The sequence below is a fragment of the Mustela putorius genome, unplaced genomic scaffold (genome assembly GCF_011764305.1).
Source record: "Mustela putorius furo isolate JIRA1106 unplaced genomic scaffold, ASM1176430v1.1 tig00003850_pilon_pilon_pilon, whole genome shotgun sequence".
In the NCBI taxonomy this organism is placed as follows: Eukaryota; Metazoa; Chordata; class Mammalia; order Carnivora; family Mustelidae; genus Mustela; species Mustela putorius.
The window spans coordinates 15,504,610-15,531,214 of NW_025422002.1; the positions used below are offsets into that span (position 1 = coordinate 15,504,610).

The following is a 26,605-nucleotide window of genomic DNA, read 5'->3' on the forward strand; positions in this document are numbered from 1 at the left end:
TGCAGGCTTCGAGAATCTGGCCACTCCCACTGTCTGAGCTACTCCCGAGGAGCAGTGGATGGTGATTATGGTGGGAAGCATGGCACAATGACTCCTGGACCTGCCATTCGGCTGGCTGCTGTGGCTGTCCCCCTGAAGGGGCAAGTGCCCCTTTAAGTCCTGAGGCCTGTGTGCTCCCATGCCTGCCCAGCACAGTGCCCGGCCACGTGGTAGGCACAGCCAGGCAGCAGCAAGTGACTGCACCCTTGGCTGCATGTGTGCTCCCCTGGGCATGGGGGTGGTTTGTTCTCAGGAGTGATGCGTTGGGACCCGTTGTTGCACTTCCTGTGTTCCTCTCTTCACTCCCTAGCTACCGCGCGCCCCTGCTCTGTGCCAGACCCTAGGCTAGATGGAAAGGAACCGAGATTCGTCATGTGAAACTGTGTATCACAGAACCCGGACAGGTGGGGTCCCACAAGGCCTACTCTGCCTCTCCCCAGCTGTGTGGCTTTGGTGAGGTGGCCTCCCCCGTCTGAGCTTGATTTTCTCATCCATGAAATGGGACTAAGAATTGCCTCCCCGCAGGGGATATGCAGCTTTGCCTGGTGACTCACAACTATTCGATCCCTGGCCCAGTAGCCAGTAGCCAGCAACACCAGCCTCATCACCACCTCTTCTCTTGAGAAGTGACTACTGAGTTAAAAGTGGTTCATCACAGTCGTCTTTTTTGCTGGTTTCTGGAGCTACGTGGCTTTTTGTGAAATCTCTTGTCCTTGAAGGAGCTAAGGCACGATCCTAGCATCTCTGACTTGGATATCCTTTTATGCTTTCTTTGAACGTAGCTTTTGCTTCCCTGCTCCTTGATGGAAAGGGACATTTTTTGTATTTTATTTCCTTGTTTTGCGCCTTCCTAACATGGCGAGCATTTAATGTGAACCGGAGGCCCAGATGTAGAGCCATAGCAAGAGTCCCCTCCTTGTCTGTCTGGGTGGGGAAACTATGACCACATTTGTTTTTTCCTCTTTGTTCAAAGGTCAGTATAATAATAGTAATCGCAGTGGTTGCCATTCAGCTCTGCGCAAAGGACTTAATTCTCAAAGCAATCTGTGAGTAAGGGCTTCTGCCCCCACTTGGGGGAACAGTTGGGGAACAGTTATGTGACTTGCCCAGGGTCACTGGCCAGTAAGCCTCGGAGCTGGGATTTGAACTCAGTTCACCTGGCTTTGGGGTCTCTGCTCTTTATAGCCAGGTTGTGCCTCCTCTGGGGTTAAGTAATCTTTAGCAAAATCTGTCACCATCATAAATGGAGCCTTTCGTATCTTTCCCAAGCCGTGGAACAGGTAGGTGCCTGGGATCTCCTGGTGTCAGCATTTCCAAAATGTCCCACCTTTAGGCTGGTTTGAGGACGTCTCCTGTTGTCTTGCCAGGCCCCACGATCTTCTTCCCCATACACTCCGGTGGGGTTCTGAGATAGTGCCCTTTGGCCCTGACCACTTGTGCATTCTGAGGATAACACGCTTGCCCCAGGCCAGCCGCAGCAAGGAGCAGGGTCTCGGCGACAAAACCCAACCATCCCCAGACTCTCTGCAGGCCCCTTGCAAACATAGCCAGCGTCTGCATGGGGAGGAAACCCAAGGCCAAGGCCTTTGACGTCATTAGAGGACACATATGCGTGTGGGCTGCTGAACTTGCTCCCATGAGAGAGAAGGACTATTAATTTGGAGGAGTCCCTAGCTACGAGGCAGCCTCCCCATTCAGGCTCCCAGAATCGCCTGTTGGCTGAGTTGGTCCAGGTTTGTCCACCAACATGAATACTTTCTCCCCAGTGGCTGTTTTAAAAGATGGAAGCAAATGGTGTTTGCGTTTCTACTTCTGGCTGAGAGGCTAGGCTAGGTGGTACAAGAATGAAATGCATTAGTACACGTGAAACATTTAAAATGGTGCCTTATTGTATTACAGTGAGTGCTCAATAAATGTTAATTATAGTCACTATAGTTGTCACTATTTATCCTGATTATTACTAAGCTTGGAAGGTCTCTCCCTCCAGAGGGCTGAGAAGAGCTCACTCTAACTAGTTTTTGGCATTCAGCCTCCCTAGAAGCCCTGGCATCAGTCACCTCCTCCCATCCCCTTCCTGAGCCTCAGTTTCCCATCTGTGAAGGGGGTGAGCTTCGTGATGCTTGTGGTCATTCGCTGAGGGAGGGTGTTTGACCCAGTGTTGTGGGGAGTGGGACAGATTCTGTCATCAGCCTGTCCTTAACCCTAACCCCAGCTTCTCACACTCTCTGTGATCTTGGGCATGTTCCTTGGGCTTTCGTGCCTCGATTTCCCCATTTGTAAACTGCCAGTGACAGGAGGAGCTCATGGAGTTGTTAATCCGCATGAAGTGCTTAAAGGGTACACAGTTAGTTCCTCAGAGGCAGTAGATTTTAGCTGTGACTTCAGGGCTGCCAAGGCCACTTGTGGGGAAACTGAACCATGGTACTTGTTCAAGAGAGATGTGTTGCTAGACAGGAATGTGTTGTCTGTCCTTCTGGCCACAGACAAGGCCAGGGGTAAGAGCATGAAGGAAGAAGAGGGGTGGTAGTTTTGGGGGGAGCCAAGTGAGGGTAGGGTGTTGCTTGTGTGCAAGGTGGTGGTACCTGGGAGTGGGACAGGTCATAAACTTGGTGACATGGGATTAAAGGCCATGGTCATGTGCATGTGCTTGTAGCCTGCTAAGAGAGGGTGATCCAGAGTGTTTTAGAAATCACTTTGCCCATGGATTGGAAAAATTGCAAAGTAAGGGGACTTGGCTCTCAGTTGGAGTGAAGACTTCTTTGGATGGGCAAGCAGCCTACACCCAGGGCAATGGAGAGACCCGCCTGGAGACACTGAGGCTGATGCTCCAGCCCCATAGTGCCGAGGTGGGACAGGGTGGCAGGGTGTCCAGAGTCCTCAGCTGGTGGCCGGTGCTGAGTTCTGGTACTTAGGTAACTCTGGCATCCTCATCTCACTGGGGCTGCTTCCGGCCCCTAATGGGGCTAAGAGCTCTGGAGCCCTGCCTCAGGACCCTCGCTGTGCTACTCTGCCCTCCCCAGCCAGCTCCAGCCACCAGACAGAGAGGCAGCTGGCTACAGTGGAAAGGTGGTGGCATTGGGGCTAGAGAAACCTGGCCTGAGTCCCAGTTCTGCCCCTCTCTGAACAAGTGGCCCAGGCAAGGTGGTCCCCTCTGTGAGCCTTATCTGCCAAGTGGGGATCCTGGTGGGAGAGGCGGTTATCAGAGCAGACACAGCAGGTGTCTAGTACATGCTGGCAGAAGGGGACAGGGTTCAGCTGGCTTTGGGCAAAGCCACGGCTGTTTGTGATGGGTCTGGAGTTGGCACGAGTTTGCTACTAGAGCTGGAACAGGCTACAGAATAAAAATGATAATATCTGACACTTGGGTGGCCTTTGAATTTTACACATACTTACCTTATTTGAACCCACCCCAGAGACTTTACGATGTTGTTGGTATTATTCCCACTTTACAGACAAGGAAACTAAGGCAAAAATGAAAATCATGTCTGAGCTACGCAGAAAGTAGATTTGGTATTCTGGTTCATGTGTCTTTCCTGCTCCCTGACTTTGTTAGGGGGTGGGAGGGTGTGGGCCTTAGAATGGACGGGGAAATAGGGGCGGGAAGGTAAAAGAGTGGAGAGAACCTGCAGGGTCCTACCGGGCGCCAGCCCTTGGATGGGCGTAGCGGTTTGTTGTCACTTGGCAGAGACCACAGAGGACACCCTTGGAAGCTCTGGCAAGTGGCCTTGAATCCCAGAATCAGTGGTGTGCCAGCCCCAGGAGGTCCTCTGGGTATAAGAACTGTCCTCCACATTCCCTAGGAGGATTTTCCACAGAGAATACGAGAAAGGAGGAGCTAGAATAGTGCCGGACTTTCAGGTGTTCAGTAAATGCTGGTTGTTCCTATGATTCTTATTGACTGCTATCAACTACAGTTGTTCCTGCTGTGATTTCCTGGGGTAGGCCCTGGACTAGATCCTGAAGGGCAGTGAGTCCCGTGCGGGGGGTTGGAGAGGAAGTGTTTGGGGAAGCGGCTCTTTCCTCTGCTGTTACCAGAGGAGGGCTGGGGGAGTGAGGGGGTGTTGTGCAGCCGTGCAAACTCCAATTCTCTGTTCCTTTGGGGCCATTGACTTTTCTAAGAGCCATAATTTAAATGGGCAGGGTTTGCAATTTTGTTTTTGTTTTCCTACTTAGTAAGAAATGGTAGAATGACCCGGGAAAGCCTTGAGGAAGGCAGTGGCTTCTTAGCACTATTTTGAACTTTTCCTTATGGACTCTTATTTTCTTTATTATTTTTTTAATATTTCATTTATTTATTTGACAGAGAGAGACACAGTGAGAGGGGGAACACAAGCTGGGGGAGTGGGAGAGGGAGAAGTAGGCTCCCCGCCAAGCAGGAAGCCCGATGCAGGACTCGATCCTAGGACCCTGAGATCAGGACCTGAGCCAAAGGCAAAGGCTTGATGACTGAGCCACCCAGGCGCCCCTCCTTATGGACTCTTTGAACCGTATACAGAAGTAGAGAGAATAGAAGGGTAACCCCCATGGGCAATTGTATTTCATTGATCCCATGCTATTTTAAGACACATACCAGACATTTTGATGTTTGTAATCAGGGACCTGTCCTGTGGAGGTGGAGATGTCAAGTTGCTGGGGGTGGGTTCCTGGGACAGAGCCCTTAAGTTCCCTCAACAGCCCTTGGCTGTGTGGCCCAACTGGGGAAGCCAGAGCCTGGTCCAGTTTCCCAGCTTCGTAGACCAATAGTTCCTGCTACATTCAGAGAAGTCTGTGTTGGAGACCAGGTGTCTGCAGGTGGCCAGGGGAGGCCAGGCCTGTGCCATCTCCCTCATGCAGGGCTTTCCTGGGGGAAGGACTGGTTTCAGGTCGGGAGTGCCTAAGCCATCTGCCTTCATGCCTAGGCTCCCTGGGCAGGACTGGCGCTGCTGAGTGTCCCCATGGGCCCTGCCTCTACTCCCCTTATTGCCCCTTGCCTAGAGGTAGAGTCAGGTGGTGACACCTGCCTTTGCCCCGTGACAGGTTGGCCCTTCAAACTCACTTGGCCTCTGGGCACACACTCAGAGCAGTCTTTTTGGCTGAAGAGTCCAGGCCCTCCCATTCCTCCCCTGACACTGTGTCCACACTGTGCTTCCCTCAAGCCTCTGCCAAGGCCATCTTTCCTTCTTGCCCTGTGGGCTCTTCCATCCACAGCTTCTAACGATGCTGTTTTTGAAGCCTGGCCCATGACAGGTGCTCAGTAAATTTTAGTGGCGATAGCTGTATTAGTTCAATAGTATTGTAATATATTCTTAGGAATATTATTATTACTACCCCTAATGTCTTACACAGTGCTTGGTACACAGAGGGCCCTCAACCAAATTTAGGTTAAAAAAAAAAAAAAAAGAAAGAAAGAAAAACAGGCAGCGGGACTGAGTCCCACCCCAGTCCTGCTCTGAGCAGGACCAAGCCCTGTCCACTCACCCCTCACTGTCCTCAGGTGCAGATACTGGGGTAGGGCCAGGTGGGCAGGTGCCTATCTTCTGAACAAAGGGTGCTCCTTGAGGCCTTTTCCCACTGTTGCATGCTCACAGTCTTACAACCCCTCCCTTCACCCTCAGGGCCCCCGTGCACTGTGGGGAACAATGGTCCTATGTTGTGATAGTAACAACAGCTACCTGAGCCCTTCTGGGTAGCAGGGCCCCGGCTGAGGATTTGTGTCTGCATTATCATTTGTGACAAAGACAGTACTCCCCATTTGATGGCTGAGAAATAGAGGCACAGAGAAGAAAAGGCACTTACCCAAGGTCACACAGCCCCTCTCTGCCACATGCCAGACCGGCAGTCTACAGGGAAGGGTTGTGTGTCAAAGCTGCAGGTGCAGGAGGGTGGAGGGCAGGAGGCATTCCCTACTCTGGGCCTTTGTCCTTCCCCCAGACCCTTTCTTTTCCTTTCTTTCTTTTTTTTTTCCCCTTAAGTTTTTTTGTTTTTTTTTTTTATTTTTTTGGACAGATCACAAGTAGGCAGAGAAGCAGGCAGAGAGAGAGAGGTGAAGCAGGCTCCCTGCTGAGCAGAGAGCCCGATGCGGGACTCGAGCCCAGGACCCCAGGATTATGACCTGAGCCAAAGGCAGACACTTAATCCACTGAGCCACCCAGGCGCCCTTACTGCATGCCTACTGTGGCATGGGTTGCAGATGGGGGCCAGTCCCGGGAATGTTGTGGTGCTATAGGTCCTGGGAGTGCAGGAAGAGGAGAGTGGGTAGTTGGGGTGGGTGCGTTTTTCCTGCAGAGGGGAAAGCATGCAGAGCTTGGGGGGAGGGATGAAGTGCTGGGCCCAGGGTGCTGCTCAGCCTGCCCTCTCCTCACACCACCCCCCGCCCCGTGTGAGTGGTGTGGGCCTCAGTAAGTTACATGACCCTGCTGCGTGTCAGTTTCTCCATCCCCAAAATGGGGAGAGGATTCCGCATCTGTCTCAAATGGGGTTATCTGTAACACCCCGAGGGAACCCTAATGTGAACTGTGGACTTGGGGGCATCCTGCTATGTCAGCGGAGGTCCATGGATTAACAGATGTACCACAGTGTGGGTGGGGGTATTGAGAGTGGGAGAGGTTGCACTGGGGGGCTGCACAGAAAATATGCAAAATCTCTACTTTCTGCTCAGTTTTTCTGGGAACCTGAAACTGCTTTAAAAAATAAAAGTCATCAGTATGCTAGGAGATGGTTCGGTGCGAAGTGCTTAGAGCGTCTGTTGTTGTCATTGTAGCATTCTTTGCACCATCATCAGATTGTCCAGTAATTGGGTCAGTCACTTCACACATGGATTTGAACTCCTGGGGACACAGATGCTAAAATGCACCCCTTCCCGGGGTGAGCTCGCAACTGGGCAGTGAAGTCCTGGGGGCTCTCCTGGGCTCTTCTCCCTCTGCCGTGGGGTACCATGTGTTTCGGGGAGGGGAGCAGTGCACACTGCCACCGGCTGGAAGTCATAGCACCATATCACTGCTGCATGGGGGTGGTGGGGGGCCAGCAGACTGGGAGGTGGGCAGGGAGCCTGTGGGAGGAGCATGTCGACACCACATGCAGAGGTCTGGACCATGACAACAATTTGATGCCATAAAAGACACGAACGATTTGCGTTTTAGAATGTGCTTTCTGGAAGCTAAGGGTGGGCGAAGGCAGCACCCCCCAACCCGCCGCCTCCCTGTGAGGACAGTTTAGCACTGATGCAGGTCTGGGGTGGGACTGGAGAGCTGGGCCCAAGGTTGTCCCAGGCTTTGAGAGGCCTGCATGCCTGACGCTGGCCAGCAGGGTGGGCCGGAGGCAGCGAGGCCAGCACGACGGGCATCTTCCTCCTCTCTGCCCACACTCTGTCCCGGAGCCAGCCTCCCCAGCCTGTGCCTCCCGCCCGGCACTCCCAGGGCGTCCCTGGGGCCTGGCCCAGCCCTGTCTGCTGGAGCCTGCCACAGAGAACTGCTTTATTTGAGCCCATTTTGTGCGTATGGAAATAACTAGAGGCCTCTGTATTTAATTTGGCTCAGCCAGGAAGATTTTTGGCTGTGTGTGTGTGTGTGTGTGTGTGTGTGTGTGTGTGTGTGTTTGTGTGTGTGTGTGTGTGTGTGTGTGTGTGTGTATTCTGAAAAATCTTTCCAAGTGAGCCCCGGGGTTGGAAGCTCTGGTCGTCTTTATGCACTCAAAACCAAAAAGGACTGCCCTGGCTTAGCTGGCGTGATGGTCTGGCTGAGAGTGGGCTATAGGAAATGGCCAAAAAATAAAACAAACAAACAAACAAAAAAGCCAGAAAGAGACGAGAGTGATGCCATACATAGATGAAATCATGGTCAAGGAAGCTGTTTTGTAAACTTCGTTGCTTTGAGGCCAGGTGAGCAGTGGGTAGGATGAAGGGGAAGGGGCTTCTGAAAGTATAAAGCTCCATACAGATCCACAAGAGACATTTCTGGTTTCCTGAGTAGGCAGTGCCTAGTTTGGTGTTGGGCTGGAGAACACTCATCCTGAGCCCCTCTTTTTGGCCTTGGCAATCCCAGCAGTCTCTCTCCATCAGGCCCTTCTTCAGTGTGTGGTCCACAACAGAGACAGCTCCACGCATCTACACAGGGCTTTGCCGATGGCAGAGTGTGCCCCACCAAGACCCGCATTCCTGTCACACCAGTGGGTCAGGGGAGTGAGATCCACTGCAAAGATGAGACAGCCAGAAGCCCAGAGAGTTGAGGTAACTTGCCCCAGGTCACTCAGCCCTGAAGTGGCCATCTGATCTCGACCTGGTCTGATCTCCAACCAGAGTTTCCCCACATCCTCTGTAGGCATGCCTGGAGCCACCAGGACATTGTTCCAGATGCAGAGACGGACAGAGAAGGCTGCCAAGGAGGGGCAGAGCTGGGCTTCCGACCCCAGGAAACCACCTACATGTCAGGTCTGGGAATATCAGATGGCTTTTCAGAGCATGTCTTGGTTGTATGGACCTGAGGAATAAGGATACCTGGGAAATTGGGGCTCGGTGGCTATGATGACTGTGGGCTTTTGGATTGTGACCGGTGTGGTGGTGTTACTCTGGGAGAGTCTCTTAAAAGCTAAAAGGAAGAAAAAAAAAGTTAAAAGGAGGATACAGCAGAGTGGAAGGCCTTGGCGTTCCACTAGTTATGCAGAGCTGTAGGAAGGCTTAGGTCCTGCCCCTTGGGACCTGGTGTTCTAAATCAGGTTCCTGGGGAATGACTGAGCCCAGAGCTGCAGATCAGACCGCTGTTCTTTGAGAAGGATCCTCTGTGAGCTTTGCAAGAAGAGCAGATGCCTTCAATAGGCAGGAAGGTGACATGTGGGGAGGAGCAGGCAAGAGTGGCAGGTGCTAGGGAGTGGTGAGGATTGGGATGGGGTAGAGCCTGGGTTGTTGGGTGTGGCTGCCCCCAGCTCTGTCTGTCATCAAGCAGGACGACAGGCCCAGTATGGCCAGATCCTGAACTGTTTCTCTCCCCAAGAAAAGTCAGAAGTCTGACTTTTCATTATAAAAAAGCCTCTAGTGTTAAATATTGGTGGTTTCTTACAGCTGGGGGGAGCGGAGCAGGGGGATTGGTGTTGTTTGCTTTTGTAAATACTCTTTGGGCCTGGGGACCTTGGGAGTCCCTTGCATATAGACACTCTGTCTTCCAGAGAGCTCTGTGAAGTCTATAGTGTCTGTATGAGGAGTGGCGGGGTGGGCACTGGGCCTCCCACCCAGCTATCTTAGGGATAGGACCCGGGGTCCTGGATGGCTGGGCCTCACCCCTGCCTTGGTCCTGGCCAAGATAGCACTGGGAAGAATAAAGGGCTTTTTCACAGGCTGTCTGTGGAAAGGCTGCCTGTCCTGGGTTTGCCTGCAGACCTGATGATCAAGGCCTGATTTTGCGCTTGGTTTGGGCCTTATCCCTGGTTTGGTGCTCCGGTCCCCAGATGCAAGGTGAGATCCCAGGCATCTTGAGGAACTCTCTGGGACTAAAGTGAGCAGCCCCTCCCCGGGCAGAGGCCCTGGCTGGGCTTGATGGCATGGTGTTCGCGCCAGCCCCCGGCCCCTGCCCTCAGGCAGAGCGTCGTGGCTCCCCTCTGCCAGCTGGCTTTCAGCCCAAGTAAGAGTGCACGTTTGCCAACCTGTGGCATGAGACTCTGCTCCTGCTTCCTGTCTGAGGCCCCGCCAGTGCTGGCCTGGCCCCATAGGCGTCCCAGGGCTGTGGGAGGTAGGCCCAGGGGAGCTGAACCCAGGCGTCCCTGAGGGGTGAGACTACATGGGGCCCCCGTTCCTTTGTCACTCAGGGTCTGGAGACCAGTGCTCTGGGTGTCGGTGACATATCCATATCTCGGAGAAATTTGCAGGTTTCCGCAGCCATTGAGTACTTCCAAGGCCCAGCTGCCAGGCAGGGGAGCGAATGTGGACACAGGCCCTTGTCACAGCTATGCCATGTGTCAATGACCCAGCAAGCCTCTCTCCCCTCTAGGCCTTGGTGCTCCTGCTCACAGATGAGAGGGGAGTGAGCCCTGCCCCTGAAGGGGAGAGAACCAGGGGCCCGGGTGACGTGCCAGGGGACAGTGGGCTAAGGGGGTCTGAAAGGAAATCAGGAGCGGTTCAGTCCTACGGCTCCTGGTCCAAGGGAGAAGGTAAAATAGGCATGGTTGTGGGGGTCAGGGAGGTGCACCTAACACAGGGCTCTCCACGTGAATGCACAGACAAGTGAAGGATGCTGCTTCCCAGGTGCGTGTGGGCTTCTTAGTCCCCAGTAGCATCGCTCATTCGCTCCTTGGTTCGTTCATTCATTCACTCACCCAACAAATACCAGCACCTGTTCACACCACACCCTGTTGGCGGCCCTGGGAAGGCCTGGTGAGACACAGAATCAGCACAGGCAGCCACACCTCCATCCTTCCAGAACCCACTCTCTCCTGGTGGGAGACGGACTTACAGATCAAAGGGAAGAAGAAGGTGGTCAGTGCGACGTGCGGTGAAGGGACCCAGGAGTTCGACAGGACAGAGGCAGTGGAGGTGGCATCATAGACCCAGAACACCCCTTTCCCCCCACTTCTGCCATGCTCCAATCTCCGGGGGACACCCTGTGCAGGCCCCTGCACACCACGAGGGGCCTTCCCGAGCTGCACACTGGGCACTGTGTTTCTGCATAGCCAAGACCCTCTTCCTGACAGGAGCCCCCCAGCGTCAGGAACATTCCAGGGTGATCTGCTTGCAGGTCCTTGGGGCCTCCCTCCAGCCACTCCCTGTCCCCAGGATGCTAAACTCCAATCTCCAAAGCCCACTTCAGTCCTCTGGGCTGTTTTAATGGGAGTGACTCACAGCTGCACCGTGGAACAGTCCAGCTCATCTCCAGCAGGGGCAGACAGATGTTCTTTATGTTCAGGAGTGAGGCCTGGGCTGGGGAGACTGGAGCCACCACCTTCCTGGGGCCAGAAAGTTGACCTTGGAAAACATGTGGACAGGACAGGGCGAGGGCCTGGCGTATACACTGGCTTCGCGGGACAGCAGACTTTCCTTCCTCCCTCTGGCTGTGCGCTGATGAGAACAAGCCCCACCAGAGGACAAGCACTGCTGAGGCCCCTCCTGGATAATTCCCTCTAATTAGGCAAAGCATTAGCTGTCTGCAGGGCTCCTTGCCAGGGGCACCCCCCCCCCAGCATTGCCTCAAAGTAACGGCCTGCCCCCTGCCTCCGACCCCAGGAGGGTGGGAAATTGAGGCTCAGGGAAGCTGGGGCTGGAGATTCTCACTGTCACTCACATTTGGCATCAGAATGGAAAGTGACCTGCAGCGCCGTGTAGGGCACTCGGGACCAGAGGGCAGGGAGCAAGAGTCTGGCCACCACTGTGCGCCCTCCTGCTTGGATATGGTACCACTCGGACCCTTTCGTGCTATGCGCAAGCTGTCCAGGAAGACCCTGCCCCTCCTAACTGCTGCCTGCCTGCCCCGCCAGGAGCTGCTGACAACCTGGGGGAATGCTGGATGTTGGTTCAGTAAGCAGAGCTCTAAAAATAGCCCCCCGCTTCGAGAAGTTCATTGTTCAGAGTCCTATATTTTTATACCTATATAAAAGCCACTTCTGGAGGTCTGGGTGCTGGCTAATTAGGAATAATGCTGTAGCCGGGAGGGGCATCTGGGCCAGACCTTATGTTGGCCTCAGCAGGGCAGGGCTCAGGGTGAGAAGTTAGGAGGAGGGGGTTTGGCCTGGAGGTCAGAAGGCAGTCAGCAGAGATGCAGCCAGGCACCCATGGTGCTGTTGCTCTGGGAGCAGCTGTTCTGGGCTTAGGGGCCTCCTGAGAGGTCAGAGGGTCACAGAAGCCAAGAGACATGGGGGTGGAGACCAGGGGTCAGTGCTAGGGGCTGGGCCCCACTCCAAGGCTGGAGGGAATCTCCCATTTCTTCTTGGTTGAGACCTCTGACTCCTGAAATTTGCCATGCCTCGGCCCTGGCTTGCTGGTAGGAGGGCTCTGGCCCCCTCAGCAGCCCCCTGGTCCCCCTCCTTGCCCCTCAGGAACTGGTGATACCCCCAGAAGGGAGGCCCCAGCTGGCTACGCCTTCTGCTGCCTGCTGAAATCTCAGTGGGCCACCCCTCTTCTGTCACTGTTCAGATAGGCTGGAGCTGTCCCAGCTTTAAAACCAGTCTTCCAGTCTTGCGGACCCCAGTCCCCTTCAGCTGTCACTCCAAGCCCCCTGTCTTCTCAGCCACTGTCCTTGAAGGCTTCTTCCGCTCCAGCTTCTTTCCTCACCCTGCCACAGCCCAACTTCTGAGCCCACTTTGTGCCAGCCTTCCGTTGCCCTGTCCCTGCTCTCTGCTGCCTCAGCTGCTCGGTGACTCTGGCCTCACCAACTTGGTGGCATCAGGACCCTGAGGATGCCTGTCCTTCCTCTCATTCCTCCCACAGGTGTCTTGTGGCTTGTCACCAAACCCCACATAGATCTCTTCTCACTGTCCCCACCTGGCTGCCGATAGTGCTGGCCCCCAGGCAGCGCCATGTCCTCCCTGCCTCCTTCCCTGCTCTCAGCCTGCAGGCTCTGGGCCTGCCCGCCCCTCCGTGCAGGCCACGCTGAACTCCCATCCCTGTTGACACTGTGGACACCCACCTCCTCAGCTCGGTCTTCACCCTCACGGCCACACGGCTCCTCCCTGGGTCCTGGCTGAGGCTGTGTGCCTCCTAGGAAGCCTCCAGGGCACGGGGCTCCACTGCCTCCACCCTGCTGCACCAGTTGCTTCCTCTGTTCCCTTCCCTAACATGGCTTTCATTCTGAGTGCCTGCGAGGACAGGGCTATGTCTGTCTGTTCACTGCCATACTCACAGTGCCTGGCAGGGGTCGGTCACCTAGTTGGCATTCGGTATGTGTTCCCTGAGTGAAGCGCCAGAGTTCTGTGTTGTAATGGAATCAGTTTCCTGCCCTAGTGGGGAAGCCCCAGTTCTCAGGGCTGAACATGAAGACACTCACATCCCCACATGTAGTGGCACCGTTGAGCACTGTAGAGGGAAATGAAGCAGGGAAAGATAAGGGTGGGTCCAGGAGGGGTATGGCTTTTAAACAAGGTGAGCCAAAGAAGGTGAGGAAGTGAACCCAGTAACCATCTGAAAGAAGAGACCAGGCAAAGGGAAAGGCATGTGCAAATGTCCTGAGGCAGGAGTATGCCAGGGGTGTAGAGTAACAGTGGGGCCTGGGTGGGGTGGCCAAGAGGGCATGGAGGGAGGCGGGTAGCAAGAAGAATGTTTGTTCAGGTGTTAGAGTCTTCTGGGTCACTCTGAGGATTCGGGCTCTGGATCCCAGTGATCTGGGATCAGAGGAAAGGCGTGGTCAGGGTTGTACTTTAACAGGATTCTGGCTACTGTCTGGGGAAGGGGGGGAGGTGTAGTAGAGAGGCTATGGCAGCAGCACAGGGAAGAGGTGATGGCAGTGAAGACTGGGCTGGTGGCAGGGGGCAGCCCTGTGGGCCAGAGGTTGCCTCTGCTCTGAACGCAGAGCAGCCAGATCTGCCGACAGATGGGAAGTGGGGTGTGAAGAAGAGAAACTTGCCAGGAGTTACTCTCAGATTTATGGACTGAGCCGCTGGAAGGATAGCATTGGTTTCAGCCGAGGTCAGGGAGGCTGCCGAAGGAGCTGGCCTAGGGTTGGGGGGAGCACAGGAGCTCTGTGTCCATCCTGCCTTTGAGAGGGTCTACTCGTCATCCAAGGGGTGGTGCTGGGCAGTTAGATGTTGGGGTTTGGGGGTGGTGCTTCTGTGATTACTGTATATCTTCCTTAAAGCAAATTTGGTAACTTGTTAAAGCAGGAACCCACCTGAGTCCCCGCCCCACATCTGCCAAGCCCTTCCGGGGTGTCTCTTGGATTATCCAAGATGAGGGAAGAGGGTGTGGAGAGCCTCCCTTACTTCCCTGGCGAAGTCTTCTCTGTCCCCTTCTTGCTGGCTGTGTGTCCCTTTACACACTCACTCTTACCTTGAAATGCATCCATCTGTGTCCTTGTACCCTGCTCTTTGCAGCCAGGCCCACCCTGGGGGGCTGCCTCCTGGCCCAGGGAGTTTTCACAGAGTGGGAAGGACTAGGAGAACATCATACAACTGAGTCCTGGCTCTGCTCCGAGCTCTACAGTCTTGGGCAAGCCACGAATCCTGAGTCTCCTCTATGGGATCATTGCAGGGGTGAAGTATGTGGACATGGTTTGTGCAAGGGCTCCCATGTGGCATGGTGGGGGAGTGTATTTGGGTGGTGACCCACCCTGAGCTGCAGTAGTCCCTGAAGACTGGTTTTCTAGTCCCTGCTGGAACACTGGCAGTATCCGCTAAGGCAGCCCCTCCCCCAGTAGCTGAACTGCTAAAAATCTCTATCCACTGAAGCTGCAGGGCTGCCTTCACCCTGCCTCTGGTTCCTCAGACCTGCCTGCTCCCGTTGCCCCCTGTAGAGATCTAGGGGTTGTGGCTGGTCCCAAGGCTGCCTTTCCCCAGCTGAGCCCTCCCTGCTCTTGCTCAGAGGACACGGCCTTCTTTTCCTTCCCACACTTACCTCTTCCCCAGACACTGCCCTAGTCTGTCTGCGTCCCTCCCCGAGGACCTGGAACAGAGCAAAACCATCCCCTTCCCTGTCCTGAGTGATAGACCTCAAGTTAATATGGCCCTGGCAGCAAAGAGCTGTAGAAGTCGCACAACAGAGCATGTAAGGGCTGGGAAGGAATTGTCCCTGTCCTGGCCTAGATTCCCTTTCTGGAAATCAGAAACCCTGGGAGCAGAGGGTGGGGGAGGCCACAAGGCATGGAGGCATGAGGGCATCCGTATTTCGGAAGGCTGTTTGGCTCTGGCACATGCAGACTGCCAGCAGTCCGTGTGGACCAAGTCTCCTGGCATGGGCGTTTAACCCAGGAAGGCTTTCAGAGTCCTCCTTCCTGCAGCGGAAGACCCAGGCCACTCTAAAGAGGGTGGCTACACCATGTGATAGGACCATAGCTGGCCACATGCAGCCCAGGCTTATTTCTCTCGTGACCTTACACAACCCCAAGACCTCCAGGATCTGGACCCCAGCCCCAGGCCCCTGGCATGTGAACTGCATGATTTTCCTCTGGGCAGCTGGGTGGCCAAGGCACCCACTTGGGGTAAGTGACTTGGCCCCACCGAGCCCCAGAAGGCACAGCTCCCTCCTAGCTCCCAGGATGGTAGTTGGGTCACAGGCTGTGTTCGAACACTCAGTACAACACCTGTACCCAGCAGGTTCCCAGGAGAGTCACTGCTGCTAACCCACCCCGTGTGTGCATGTGTGTAAGTGACTAAGAAGTCACATAAGCCCAGTGAGTAAATGTGCAGACTCAAGCCACACTGTCTGGGTTCCAGCCCCATGACCTTGGGGTTGAGCTTAACCTCCCCTCCGTGCCCATAGGGTGGTTTGTTAGAGGTCTAAGTGAGTTACTTAGAACGCTTAGAAGACCACTGACTATATAAACATTAGCTGTAACTACCATCAGCATCATCAGTGTTGGAGTGAAGAGCCAGCCCCCTAACCAGAGGGTCCCTGCTTCCCACTTTCCCCCCTTGCCTCTCCGCCCGTAGAGACTGCCCTCTGACTAACATTTTTCTTGAGAAAAGTAATTCATGACTTCACAGGCCATAATTAGAGACATCCGTGACCCGAGTGGCCGAGGGCCCCCGGCCCTGACTCACTCCCCAGCTAGAGTCAGGATGTGGCGTCTGGGCCATGGGGCCCGGGTCCCTTTCTGTCACTCTCCCGCCCCTCTCTAGGGCCTCGTCATCAGCGACTACAGCCCATGGCCAGAGGAGGTTGTCCGCGTAGAGAGAGGCCCCACAGTAGGCAGAGGCGGGCGACCCTGGCTCACACACTGGGCCTGTCTGCCCCCCCACTTCTAGCTGCCGGGATGTGTAGGTTGGGCCCTGTCCATCAGAGTAACCAGAGACGGCAATTACAAAGTGCCTTTTATGAGCCAGGCAGTCTTTTAAGGACTTCTCTGTGTTAACTCTGTTACGTCTCATAGCAGTGGCATGAAGTCGGCCCTCTGCCCCGATTTTGCAGGAAAGGAAACTGAGACATGGAAGTATTCCCACCCAGTCACACAGTTGATAAGCAGCAGAACCCAGAGCTCTGACTCCTGCCCCCTCACCTGGCGGAAAGGCCACAGGGATGCTGCCGGGGAAGAGGGGAACTTTTCAAAATGTGTTCTTAGTTCTTAGGTGTTTTTCATCATCCTAGGGCAGTCAGAAACTCTAGATGCTGTTTGTAGTGATCCAGCCATTCCTCCACATAAAACACATGCACCAGACTCCGGCAGAGGAAGGCATGTTGGGAAAACTGGAGAAGGGGAGGAGGAGGTTGGGGACACTTTCCAGGGACTCAGGGCTCCGAGTGCCCAGGCCAGCAGGGGAGGACTGGGGACACATCTGTGTGTAGGTCCAGCTGTCATCTGGACGGCTGTGCTGGGCCAGGCCCATCTCAAGAGCCTCATCGTGCACATGTGGAACTTTCTCAGGAAGGAGCCAGTCTCAGTCACTGTCTTTGCAGGAGGCTGGGGCTTTAAGGGACCCATCCCTCAAGGAGCAGGACTCTGGGAGGGCAGGGAGTAGACCCTCTCATACTGTCTCTTTCTCCAGGTAATCTTCACCGTGACAGAGTGTGGGAATGGGGGCCACACTAGGCGGGGGGCGGCCCCATGCAGGAAGTAGGCTTTGTGCTGGGACCAGAGTGTGGCCTCTTAGAACCAGACTACTCCCAAGTGAAGGGCAGTGGGGAGCTACAGGGTGAGGGTCTAGATTCAGACAGTCCATAGCAGCTTTTAGCCAGTAGAGGAGTCCTTTTGCTCTATTTCTGACAAGTGTCTGACCTGCTACAGCTTGCACACCTACAGTGACAGAGAGCTCACCACCTCCTAAGCACCCCTAACCATGTGAGAGTGTTGTCAAGTTGGGCAGACTTGGTCATGGTCTGTCCATGGAAATCTGTTCCCTCTGCCTCTTGTCAGTCTGTTAGAGGCTTGATGGTAGACATCCTCGCTTGCTCCCCTCTGGCTGCTTTTCTCCTGGCCAGGCAGTCCAAGCTTTTGGTGAGAGGTGGTTTCCAGACCTGGAGGTTTATTCCTGGCATACTGTAATTTGGGGGTTGGCAAGTAGGGTTCATGCCACGTGCCAGCTGGGGTCAGTCATGTGGAACTCTGGGTTGGAAGATGTGCAAGAGGGAGTCTGTGATCCATTAGTGATGTCGGCCAGCCGAAAGTGAGGCGAACAATTGCCCCCACTTTGTGATCTGTACTCTCGGGCTCCAGACAGTCCATGCAGCACCGAGACACAGTCCTCGGCTGTGTTCTGACACCTGTAGCGGCTGCAGAGCTGTTGTGGCTTCTGGTTTTGTATTAATTCGTGGTGGTGACTGGCTTCCCAGCTGCGTCACAGCATCGGCTCATGTTAAACTTATAGTCAGCCAAAAAAATCTTGTCTTTCTCCAAAGAACAGCCATCAAACCGATCTTCCCCCTGGGCTTGACATTGTTTCCATTATATGGATATATAAGTAATTTAAATCAATCCCTGTTGACGGGCATTTAGATTATTTCCAAATGTTTATAATTAGAACCAACACTGCGGTGAAATTCCTTGTATTTATCTCTTCACAGATCCACTCATTTCCTTAGCGTGAATATCTAGCAGAGGGATTACTAGACCAGGAGCCTCTTCGAAGAGTGCTGGGGAGTGGCCACCTAACTGTCATAGAATGTTCCAGAAACTCTAAACTGTCAGGGACTGTCAGGTCCTTGGAACGGGTGCCCGCCCCACTCCCTGATTTGCATATGGCCCAGGCGTCTGAGAGAGACCCCTGAATGCTGTTGTGTGGCGTAGGACTCACTACAGAGTGTTGAGGCCTGGCTGATGGATGCAAGTTGTGGAAGAAGCTTCCGCAGAGGAGCCGACCTGGTGATGAGACATTGAACTGCAGCTAGGAAACCACCGTGGTGAAGAAGCAGTGTGCAGGGTGGGCTGCTGGTGCAGGAGGCTCTGGGGGGGTGGGGGCCTGGGCCGGGGCCGGTGGTTCCCTGACCCCCAGCTCCCTGCTGTGTCAGGCGTGGACATCATATAAAGCAAAGATCTCTGAGGTGTCTGATCTGCTGTGGGGAGGGAGAAGAGGGCTGTCCTGTTCACACTCCCCAGGGAAGGAACTGAGGGGCACAGCCGAGTACTAAGCAAGAGCAGGCGAGGGGTTCAGGGTGTTGCTGTACGTAAGGCATCTTTACGGGTTCTTCCAGAGCTTCTGCCCCATCGAGTGGACTCGATCACTGTTTCTAGCTAGTACTCTGAAAAAGTTACATCAACTTAAACTTCTGAAATGCCTGTTGCTGCCCATACCCGTCAATCCTGGGCATTCTCACTTGAAAAAAAAAAAATGATCTTTCTGTGAACGAGCTGTCTGGCTCGGATTAAGAAAAAACTCTCTTTTTATGTCTAATAGCATGTAGCTTCCAATTATCCTCTGGCTTACAGTGGGTTCTTAAACTTCATGCAAGCATTCACACACTTCTCACTTTTGTCCACTCCTATACCAGAGGGCAGTGTCTGTGGCGGGGTCATTGCTGGCTGCAAGAGGTTGGCCTGTCCATTTCGGTTCTGATCAGGGTGGTCTGAGGCTGATGGTGATTTTGGTGGGGTGGAAGGCCTACCCCATGCACCAGGCAAGGGGATACTATTCGTGTAGATCTCACAGGACTTGGTGGCAGACTGAGCGGAGCAGGGCGGGAGCTGGCGGTGTGGGAGGGACTGAAGAGATGACAGCCAGAATCCCAGCTTGGTCACTGCGTGAGGATGGAGAAAGATAAGGAGTTTGGTTTGGGGCACATAGGAGGTCTGGTGGGGATGCTGTAAGAAGCTGTTCCAAGACTCAGCCAACAGCAGGCATGGGGAAATGCTTTCCCTCACTTGGCAAGTATTTCCTGAACACTCTTAGCCAGGCATAAGTTGGCACTTGGGAAACATCAGTAAGCAAAACAGAAAAATTACCTTCACCCTTGTAGCACTTATGTACTGACATGGGAGACAGCCACAAACCAAAAATCATGATAAATATATTATGTGTTTTGAAGTGATGATCATCATCGAAGATTTTTTAAAAAAAGAAAAGAAAAACAAAGCAAATCAAAGAAAGAGACCAGGAATCTTGAGGGGGAGGGAGCTGTGATTTTAAATCTGGCAATAGCAGAGACATGGGGAAGAGTGTTCCAGACAGAGAGAACAGCCAGTGCAAAGACCCTGAGGCAGGAGTGTGCCTGACCCCTTTGAGCGGAGAGAAAGGAAGCCAGTGAGTCAGGAAGTCAGAATGAGCAAGGCTTGGGGGAAAAGAGCCGAGATGAGAGCAGCCAAGGTCAGTCGTTCAAGGACATTGCAAGGACAGCGTCTTCTAAGTGTGATGGGACCAAGGAAGGAACGCGATATTCTGGGGATTTTTTGTTTTGTTTTGTTTTAAAGATTTTATTTATTTATTTGACAGACAGAGATCACAAGTAGGCAGAGAGGCAGGCGGTGCGGGTAGGGGAGCAGGCTTCCCGCTGAGCAGGGAGCCCGATGCGGAACTCGATCTCAGGACCCTGAGATCATGACTGGAGCTGAAGGCAGAGACTTAACCCACTGAGCCACCCAGGTGTCCTTGATATTCTGTTTTATTGGAGTCACTGTGGTGGCCATGGGAAAGAGAGAGGCAGGGGGACCGTTGAGGAGGCTGTTGTGATAATCCAGAGAGCAGTGATGGTGGCCTGGACCATCTGCTGAGAAGTGGGAGAGCCTGGGTATGTTTGGACGATAGGGCTGATAGGAGAGAGGAGACCAGAGTTGGCGTCATGGTGAAGAGAAAGGCTACAGGTGACCATCAGACCCCTTTCCTTGGCTTTGAGGGGAGGCTTGGCCCTCTTTCCCTAGGATGTTCTGGAACCTCCTGCCTTAAGAGAGTTGGGAGCAGGGTAATGCTCAAAGCCAGAATCCTGGGACTGGCACAGCCCAGAAAGTGCTTGCTTCCCACCAGCCACCTATGTCCCTGTCATGCCAGGACCCACACTGACATCCTGCTTGTGACCCCTGCCGTTGAGATAGCCAGGCTCTTCCCCACTACCAGGCAACATACAGCCCTTCTGCCCCAAACCACAGCCACCAGGGAATGACAACAACCTACCAGATTCACAGACTGACCCCTGCCCCGTCCCCACTGTCGTCAGGAAGAATGCCTGTTCATTGTTACTCTGAGGCCCAGAGGGCAAGGCCTAGGTAGAGGGTTGGATCCCCCACAGAACATGAGAGGTGGACGCGGCTCCTTTATCCCAGGGCACATCAGGGCAGCACAATGAGGGTCCTAGCCCACCGTTCCCTGATGGAGCCACTGTGAGGCACAGATAGAAGGGCTTCCTGCTCTGAGGACCTGCACGGAGACCACCCCTCAATCTCCCTGTGTTTCTGTAAACTCAGGGTTATGAGACTATTTTAAAACCTTCTGACCAGAGCGCCAGCAGCTGCTCATCTTCAAGGATGAGATTTTGTTTCCTGTCAGCCTTTTGCTTGGAAAAACAGACTCTGCCCTGACTGAAGCATTTCCAGTATGGGGGTGTGAGGGTGGAAGTACTTCCTCATGAGATGCTCACAGGGTGCCCAGAGGTGAGGCAGGGAGACGCCTGGGGCAGGAGCAAAGGCGGGGACTTTGGGTCGCCTTTCTGTGGGTGGACTTGCTTTATTGACTGCCTACAGGTCTGACAGGGGTGTCCCTCTCTCTTTCATACAACTATGGATCAAGCCATCAAGTATTTATTGTGAAGTATTGCTCAAAGTTTTATCCGAAGAATGGGAGAATTTTTAGCTCTGTTGGTCCCCATCCTTCTCCCTCTCGCAGATACACGGGCCCAAAGGAGACTGCTCTTGGGTAACTGATGTCAGGAGAGTCTTAAAGGGTGGGTATTCCTCTGACACCTTAAAAGCATCTGGTCCATCCCACATTGATAACGGACAGGGAGATAGGCCTTGAAATGAGGGGCGACCCACCCTGATTTTCCACCAGATGAAGGCAAAACACTCAGAGCTCTTCCCCAAGGAAAGACCTTTGTCACACTTAAGCTTCTGGGGAGCAGGAGGGGCCATCCTCTGTCACAGGATAGCCGCAGTCTGTTCTCAGAGGCCAGAGCCAGTTGCTGGAGCGGAAGTCCTGTACTATTCTTGAACTACAAGTTGGAAGGCAAGTGCAGGGATTTGCAGCCCGTCCCTGGCTCAGGGCAGAATTGGAACCACAGGGCAGGCTACTTCCCTCTGCCCCCATTCTGAGTCTGCCTCCCCCAGGAGTCCGTGAAAAGTCCCGTTCGACACTCACAGGGCGACACTGCCAGGCCTTGTGACACTGGCTGGAAGCAGAGCTGGGCAGGGGGTAGACACTTGTTCCCAAGGCTGTCCCACCCAGCGTGTTGCCATTGGTCTGAAGACAGGACCATGGAGGAAGGACTGCAGCCTGGGAAGGGGAGCTGTGTTCCCTTCTTTCTGCTGGGCCCCTTCCAGAGAGACCCCTGCCCTGGCCCCAGGGATCAGAGCGTCTTTAAAGGTTGAGTGATACCCTGCAAGGACAGGAAAATGGCAAGGCTTGACCAGAGAGGCTGCTAGATGCTGTGTTACACACAGCCTTGCCTTTTTGTGCTATACTGAAAAGCAGTCTACAACAGGAACCCATGTCTGTTTTCTGAGTTCCTGAGTTTGGGATGAGTAAGCCAGCCAGTCCCTCTCTGTCCCCCCAGTCTAGCACTTGGAATGTTGAGAGGGAGGTGTCTGCATCCTGGGAATGAGGCTCAACGCGGTGGAGGGCTGCACACACACCCCCCACCAAATCTTGGAATCCCACAACTTGGGCTTTGACCTCAACTCACCCACTCACTACCTGTGCAGACAGGTCTCTGTACCGCTGTGGGCCTCAGTTTCCCCACCTGGAAAAGGGGGGCTAGTAATTCTTTCTTTGCAGACTAATTTAAGGTTTTTAAAAAGAAAAATGTATGTATAACACTGTATTCATTCCCAAGCCCGCCATAACAAGGATCACAGACTGGGCAGCTTAAATAACAGACATTTATTTTCTCACTGTTCTGGAGGCCCCAAGTCCAGTATCAAGGTGTCATCAGGGCTGGTGCCATTGAGGCCTCTGTCCTTGGTGTGCAGATTGGCCGCCTTTTCCCTTTGCCCTCACATGGTCGTCCCTCTGTGCATGTCTGGGTCCTCATCTCCTCCTCTTCTTAGGAGGACATCAGTCTTGTTGGATTAGGACCCCAACGGACCTCATTATCCTAACTATCTCTTTGAAGACCGTCTCCCCCCACATTCTGAAGTATTGGGGGTTAGGACTTCGAGATATAAATTCTGGGGGGACACGGCTCAGCCCCTAACCACCCCCCCAGTGCCTGACCTCTAAGTAGGTATGTAGTAAGGAGTCACTTTCATCAATGTCTTTTTAAAATAAGAACAAAGGGTACAAAAATCAGTGGTTTACTTAAGTCAGATGGTGGGAATGAGGGAGAGAAGGGGACTGGATCCATTTAGCTGCTCAGTAGATTTTCACTGACCCTTTGCTGCCATGGGCCAGGCCCTGCTGTAGGCACTGGGGCTCGTCAGTGCACATCATGTGTCCAACCTCTGCCCTCACAAAGCTGAGGTCCTCACGTAGGAGATGGACAGTGAGCAAAATCAATCAGTGAAGTATGTCAGAGGCCAGCCAGTGGTGTGGGGGACGCTGTGGGGCTGCCTCCTGCCTGCGGCCCCCTCCCACCTTCCAGCTCCCTGTCGGGCCCCGGGATCTGGTCTCCCACTCACAGGAGGCCTCTCTCTCTTCTCTGTCCCCTGCAGCGTGGAGGGCGAGGCCCCCAGCAGCGAGACCGGCACGTCGCTAGACAGCCCGTCGGCCTACCACCAGGGCTCCCTAGCGCCTGCTTCCAGTCTGAGCCCCGACCGCTACGAGCACGCGTCAGTGGGAGCCTATGGGCTGTACTCGGGGCCGCCGGGGCAACAGCAGCGCACACGGAGGCCCAAACTGCAGCATTCGACTTCCATCCTGCGCAAACAGGCCGAGGAGGAGGCCATCAAGCGCTCGCGGTCACTGTCTGAGAGCTATGAGCTCTCCTCCGACCTGCAGGACAAGCAGGTAGGTGGGGCCTGCCTTGGGAACAGGTGGCAGCCAGGTGGCTCTGGCTGGAGACGGGTGCCAAGGCCTTTGCTGGGCCAGCCTGAGGCTGCAGGAAGCTCAGCTTTCCCACAGATTGACGTCCACTCAGGTGCACTTGTGCTATGAACGTGGCCTTCACCTCCGCCCAGGGTCCCCTTCTTGCTCTGCCCGACGCACGGAGGCACCCTGAGCGAAGGGACTGGGGTGTCAGGACTTGGGTCTCCACCCCACTCCCTGTCCCCATGGCCATGCACACAGGTTCAGTGGCCAGACGCTGAGTGTCTGAGGTCCCAGGGGACACCTGAACCTTAGATAGTCCTCAGGAGGAGTCCCCGAGGAGAAGAGCAGGAGGTCAGTGTACAACATAAATAGAACATGCTCCGAAAAGAACACCAAGCCTGTCCACAGCCTGCAGGCAAGGTTGCTTTATATCTCCTTTGGGTTACAGTCTGTGTTCTCGTGGGAAATGGCCACACTGAAGGTCTGCTTCCTCCCGCAGACCCACCGTGGGGTTGGCACCCATGTGCCAGGAGGGCGAGGAGGGTGCATGGCCTGCCTGCCTGGCTGGGCTCCAGGGAAGGACTAAAGATAGCCTCCTGCGTTGAGGGAGAGGCCTGTCCCAGCTGGGTGGGGGGTGGGAAGCAGAGGGAATGAGCAATCACTGGGGTGGGGGACAAAGATTATCACGTTGAGGTCCTCCAGAGTATAGGCCCCTAGAAGACTCTTGAGTAAGAATTCTTGGGTGAAACTGAAGGGACATTTCTGGCTTCAGGAGACCCTCAGGCTATGGCAAGCAGCTGTGTAGATGTACGGGAGCTGGGGGAGTCAGGCTTATCTGTCCAGCTTCCCCCAGCTCCTGGGCCATCTCCTTATGAGTCCTAGGTGGTCACATTGACCCCTTACCTTGCCACCCTCTGTTTGCTCCTATTTGTCTTTTGCGGAGCAGCGTCTGGGCCTGTCATGGCACCTGACTTCCAGGAACCATGTGGGTGCTGCCCAAGGTGGGTCTTTCCTCCTCCCAACCCTCTGCCCCCAACAAAAAGTCTCCTACCTCTCCCTGTCCTCAGGCTACCTATCTCACCCCTGATTCTCTCCATCCTTCTACAGAGGACCCCCTGTTGGGCTGTGGGAGCAGAAAGTGCCCCCATCCCCCTACCCATCATGGCACTTGGCTCCATGGCCAGGCCCACCACAGGGGAAGACCACCTCTGTTTCACTGATCACTTACACCCACATCCAAAGTGAATTGGAAGCAGTTGGTAGTAAAAGACCTCCAGCAGAAGCGTTGGGAAACAGAAGTGAGGAAGTTGAAGACCCCACAGAGGCCTATGGAGATAATCCTTGGGTTCATATGGCCTTACTGGGGCCACAGCTGGTCATTCTGATCCCATGCATGTTCACCAAATACCCAGTGTGTGCCAGACACTGTGCTGGGTGCTGGGGAGTCCACAGTGGACAGGGTGAGGCCCCAGCTCTTGAACTGACACTTTGGTCCAGGAGATGGTCCCAGAAGCAAGTTAGCAATAAAGACAGTTTAATTCCAGAGCGTGATACAAACCCCAGAGATCACGAAATTGGGGGAAGAAGTGGTAGCTGTGGGAGGGGACAGCATTGGATAAGGAGAGTGGGGAAGGCCTCCTCAAGGTGGTATCTGAACTGAGCGTTTGAAGGAAGTGGCCTTCCAGGAACCAGTAACCCCAGGTGCAAAGGCCCTGAGGCAGAACAAGGGTAGCAAGGAAGAGGTGGTAAAAAGATGAGAGGACTACTGAGCTGTTGAGCTTCCCGGCAATGAAAGCAAGAATGGGAACAGGACAGACTACATGGGAACTGCCCAATGAAAGTAGGGTACACAATTTCACGAAGATTAAAGCCGAGTAAGCAAAAGTCCCGTTTAGTGAAGGGAGCCCTTTGGCTTCAGGGCCTCTGCACCTTCTGGTGGTTTCCTATCAAAGAGAGCAGGAGTCCTGAGTCATCAGAGCTGCTAGTTCTGCTTTGTGGAAGGGTGTTCCTCTCTGTTCCCTGTCCCTCCCCTGCTGTTGAGACGCATCCTTTTAAAGAGAGAGGGAGGGCTAGGGGTCATCTCCATGTCACATTACTTCCCAGAGCCTCTGTCCTCCGAGAAGGGGGATGCCAAGGCTTCTCTACAGGCTGGAGGTCCTGTGAGTATCGGGTGAAGGCGACATACAGCAGGTGAGCACATATAAATTGGATTCCCTCCCCTGCACCCCAGTAAACTTTCAGGCTGGGCCTCAGGTCCGTTGTGGCCCAGGAGGAGGAATGACCACCATGAGTCTGGGGACTGTGTAAGAACAGGCCTGGGTCGGTGTGTGTCCTCCAGGGAAGACCAGGAAGGAGGGACTGAGAGGGGCTTTGACGACAACACAGAGCCAATTCCTGCCTTTCCAAGGTCGCTCTTCATCCCCCCTCACCCTTCCCCCAGATTTGGGAAGCTGGTCTCGGACAAACAGCATCCCTGCCTAATTGTCTAGGCCCCTAGTAAGCAGGAGAGAAAGAGCCCTGAGTGAGCCCTGGGCCTTACGCTGGTGGCCCTGGTATCATGACTCTGCCCCTGAAGGCGACATGAGGGGGGCCAGGCTACTGGCCTTGAAGGGCGGAGGAGGGGGGCTTCCCAGAACTCAGCCTTGGGCCCTTTATCGGCCCCGTCGGCTTTCAGAGCTCCACTCAAAACCCCCAAAAAACAGAGTCTGCTTACAGATGTGGAAGTGAGGTCATCTCTTTGGATGGTGTTCAGTAACTTCAGGGCAAGAGAAAAAACAGACCCACCCTGGCTGACTCTGGGCCCAGAAAAGTCATTTTGATCCACCCCCCTCCCCCCACATGCACACACATTACCCTCTCCTGCTGTGAAGGGAGCCGCTCTGTCCAGCCTGCTGCTCCCTCTCCCACGGGCCCCAGAGAGCTGGCGCTTTCAGTGTCCAGGGGGAGCCGGTGTCCCTGACATGGGTGGCCTCCCAGAGCCAGGAAGTGAAGGGACCAGGACTGGCACCAGGGTACGTGAGGCCCCAAGCCCTCTGTTCCTGGCCCGCCCCACAGTGGCTCTGAGTGACCCTCTCCCGCAACTCGGGCCATAGTGTGGATTTGGTCAGTGTCTGTTTGGTTTTCTTTCAGTGAGGTGTGTGTATCTGCCTGGTTCCCTGAGGAGAGGGACCTTATCTTTGCTTCTGGAGGGCAGGGACCTTATCTCTCTGTGCCACCAGCTTTGGTGTGATGCCAGGCACAGCATAGGCAGATGGGGTCTAGACAGGCCAGGGGGTGGTGCTTTGCCTCGTTGGCGCAAGAGTGCCTTCCTCCTGAAGGCCTCAGGCTTTTCCTGGCCCTTTCATCAGGCACCCCCTCTGTCCAGCAGTCCAAGAGCCCTGGCTTGGTGGAGAAGCCAGTTGCTTATCTTGAATTTTCTTTG

The 26,605-nt window shown here is 54.4% G+C and overlaps 1 protein-coding gene across 8 annotated transcripts in view; it reads left to right on the forward strand.

Annotated features, from left to right (window-relative positions):
- Nucleotides 1-26,605, forward strand: part of IQSEC1 (IQ motif and Sec7 domain ArfGEF 1) — a 166,221-nt gene that overhangs the window by 97,063 nt on the left and 42,553 nt on the right. For all 8 annotated transcript variants that reach the window (XR_006601571.1, XM_004738614.3, XM_045063375.1 and 5 more), the window contains exon 2: nt 22,869-23,163. Coding sequence is in view for 6 of the 8 variants with exons in the window: in XM_004738614.3 (XP_004738671.1) it covers nt 22,869-23,163 (295 nt within the window). In the remaining 2 variants the exon portion in view is untranslated. The remainder of the gene's footprint in view (nt 1-22,868; nt 23,164-26,605) is intronic.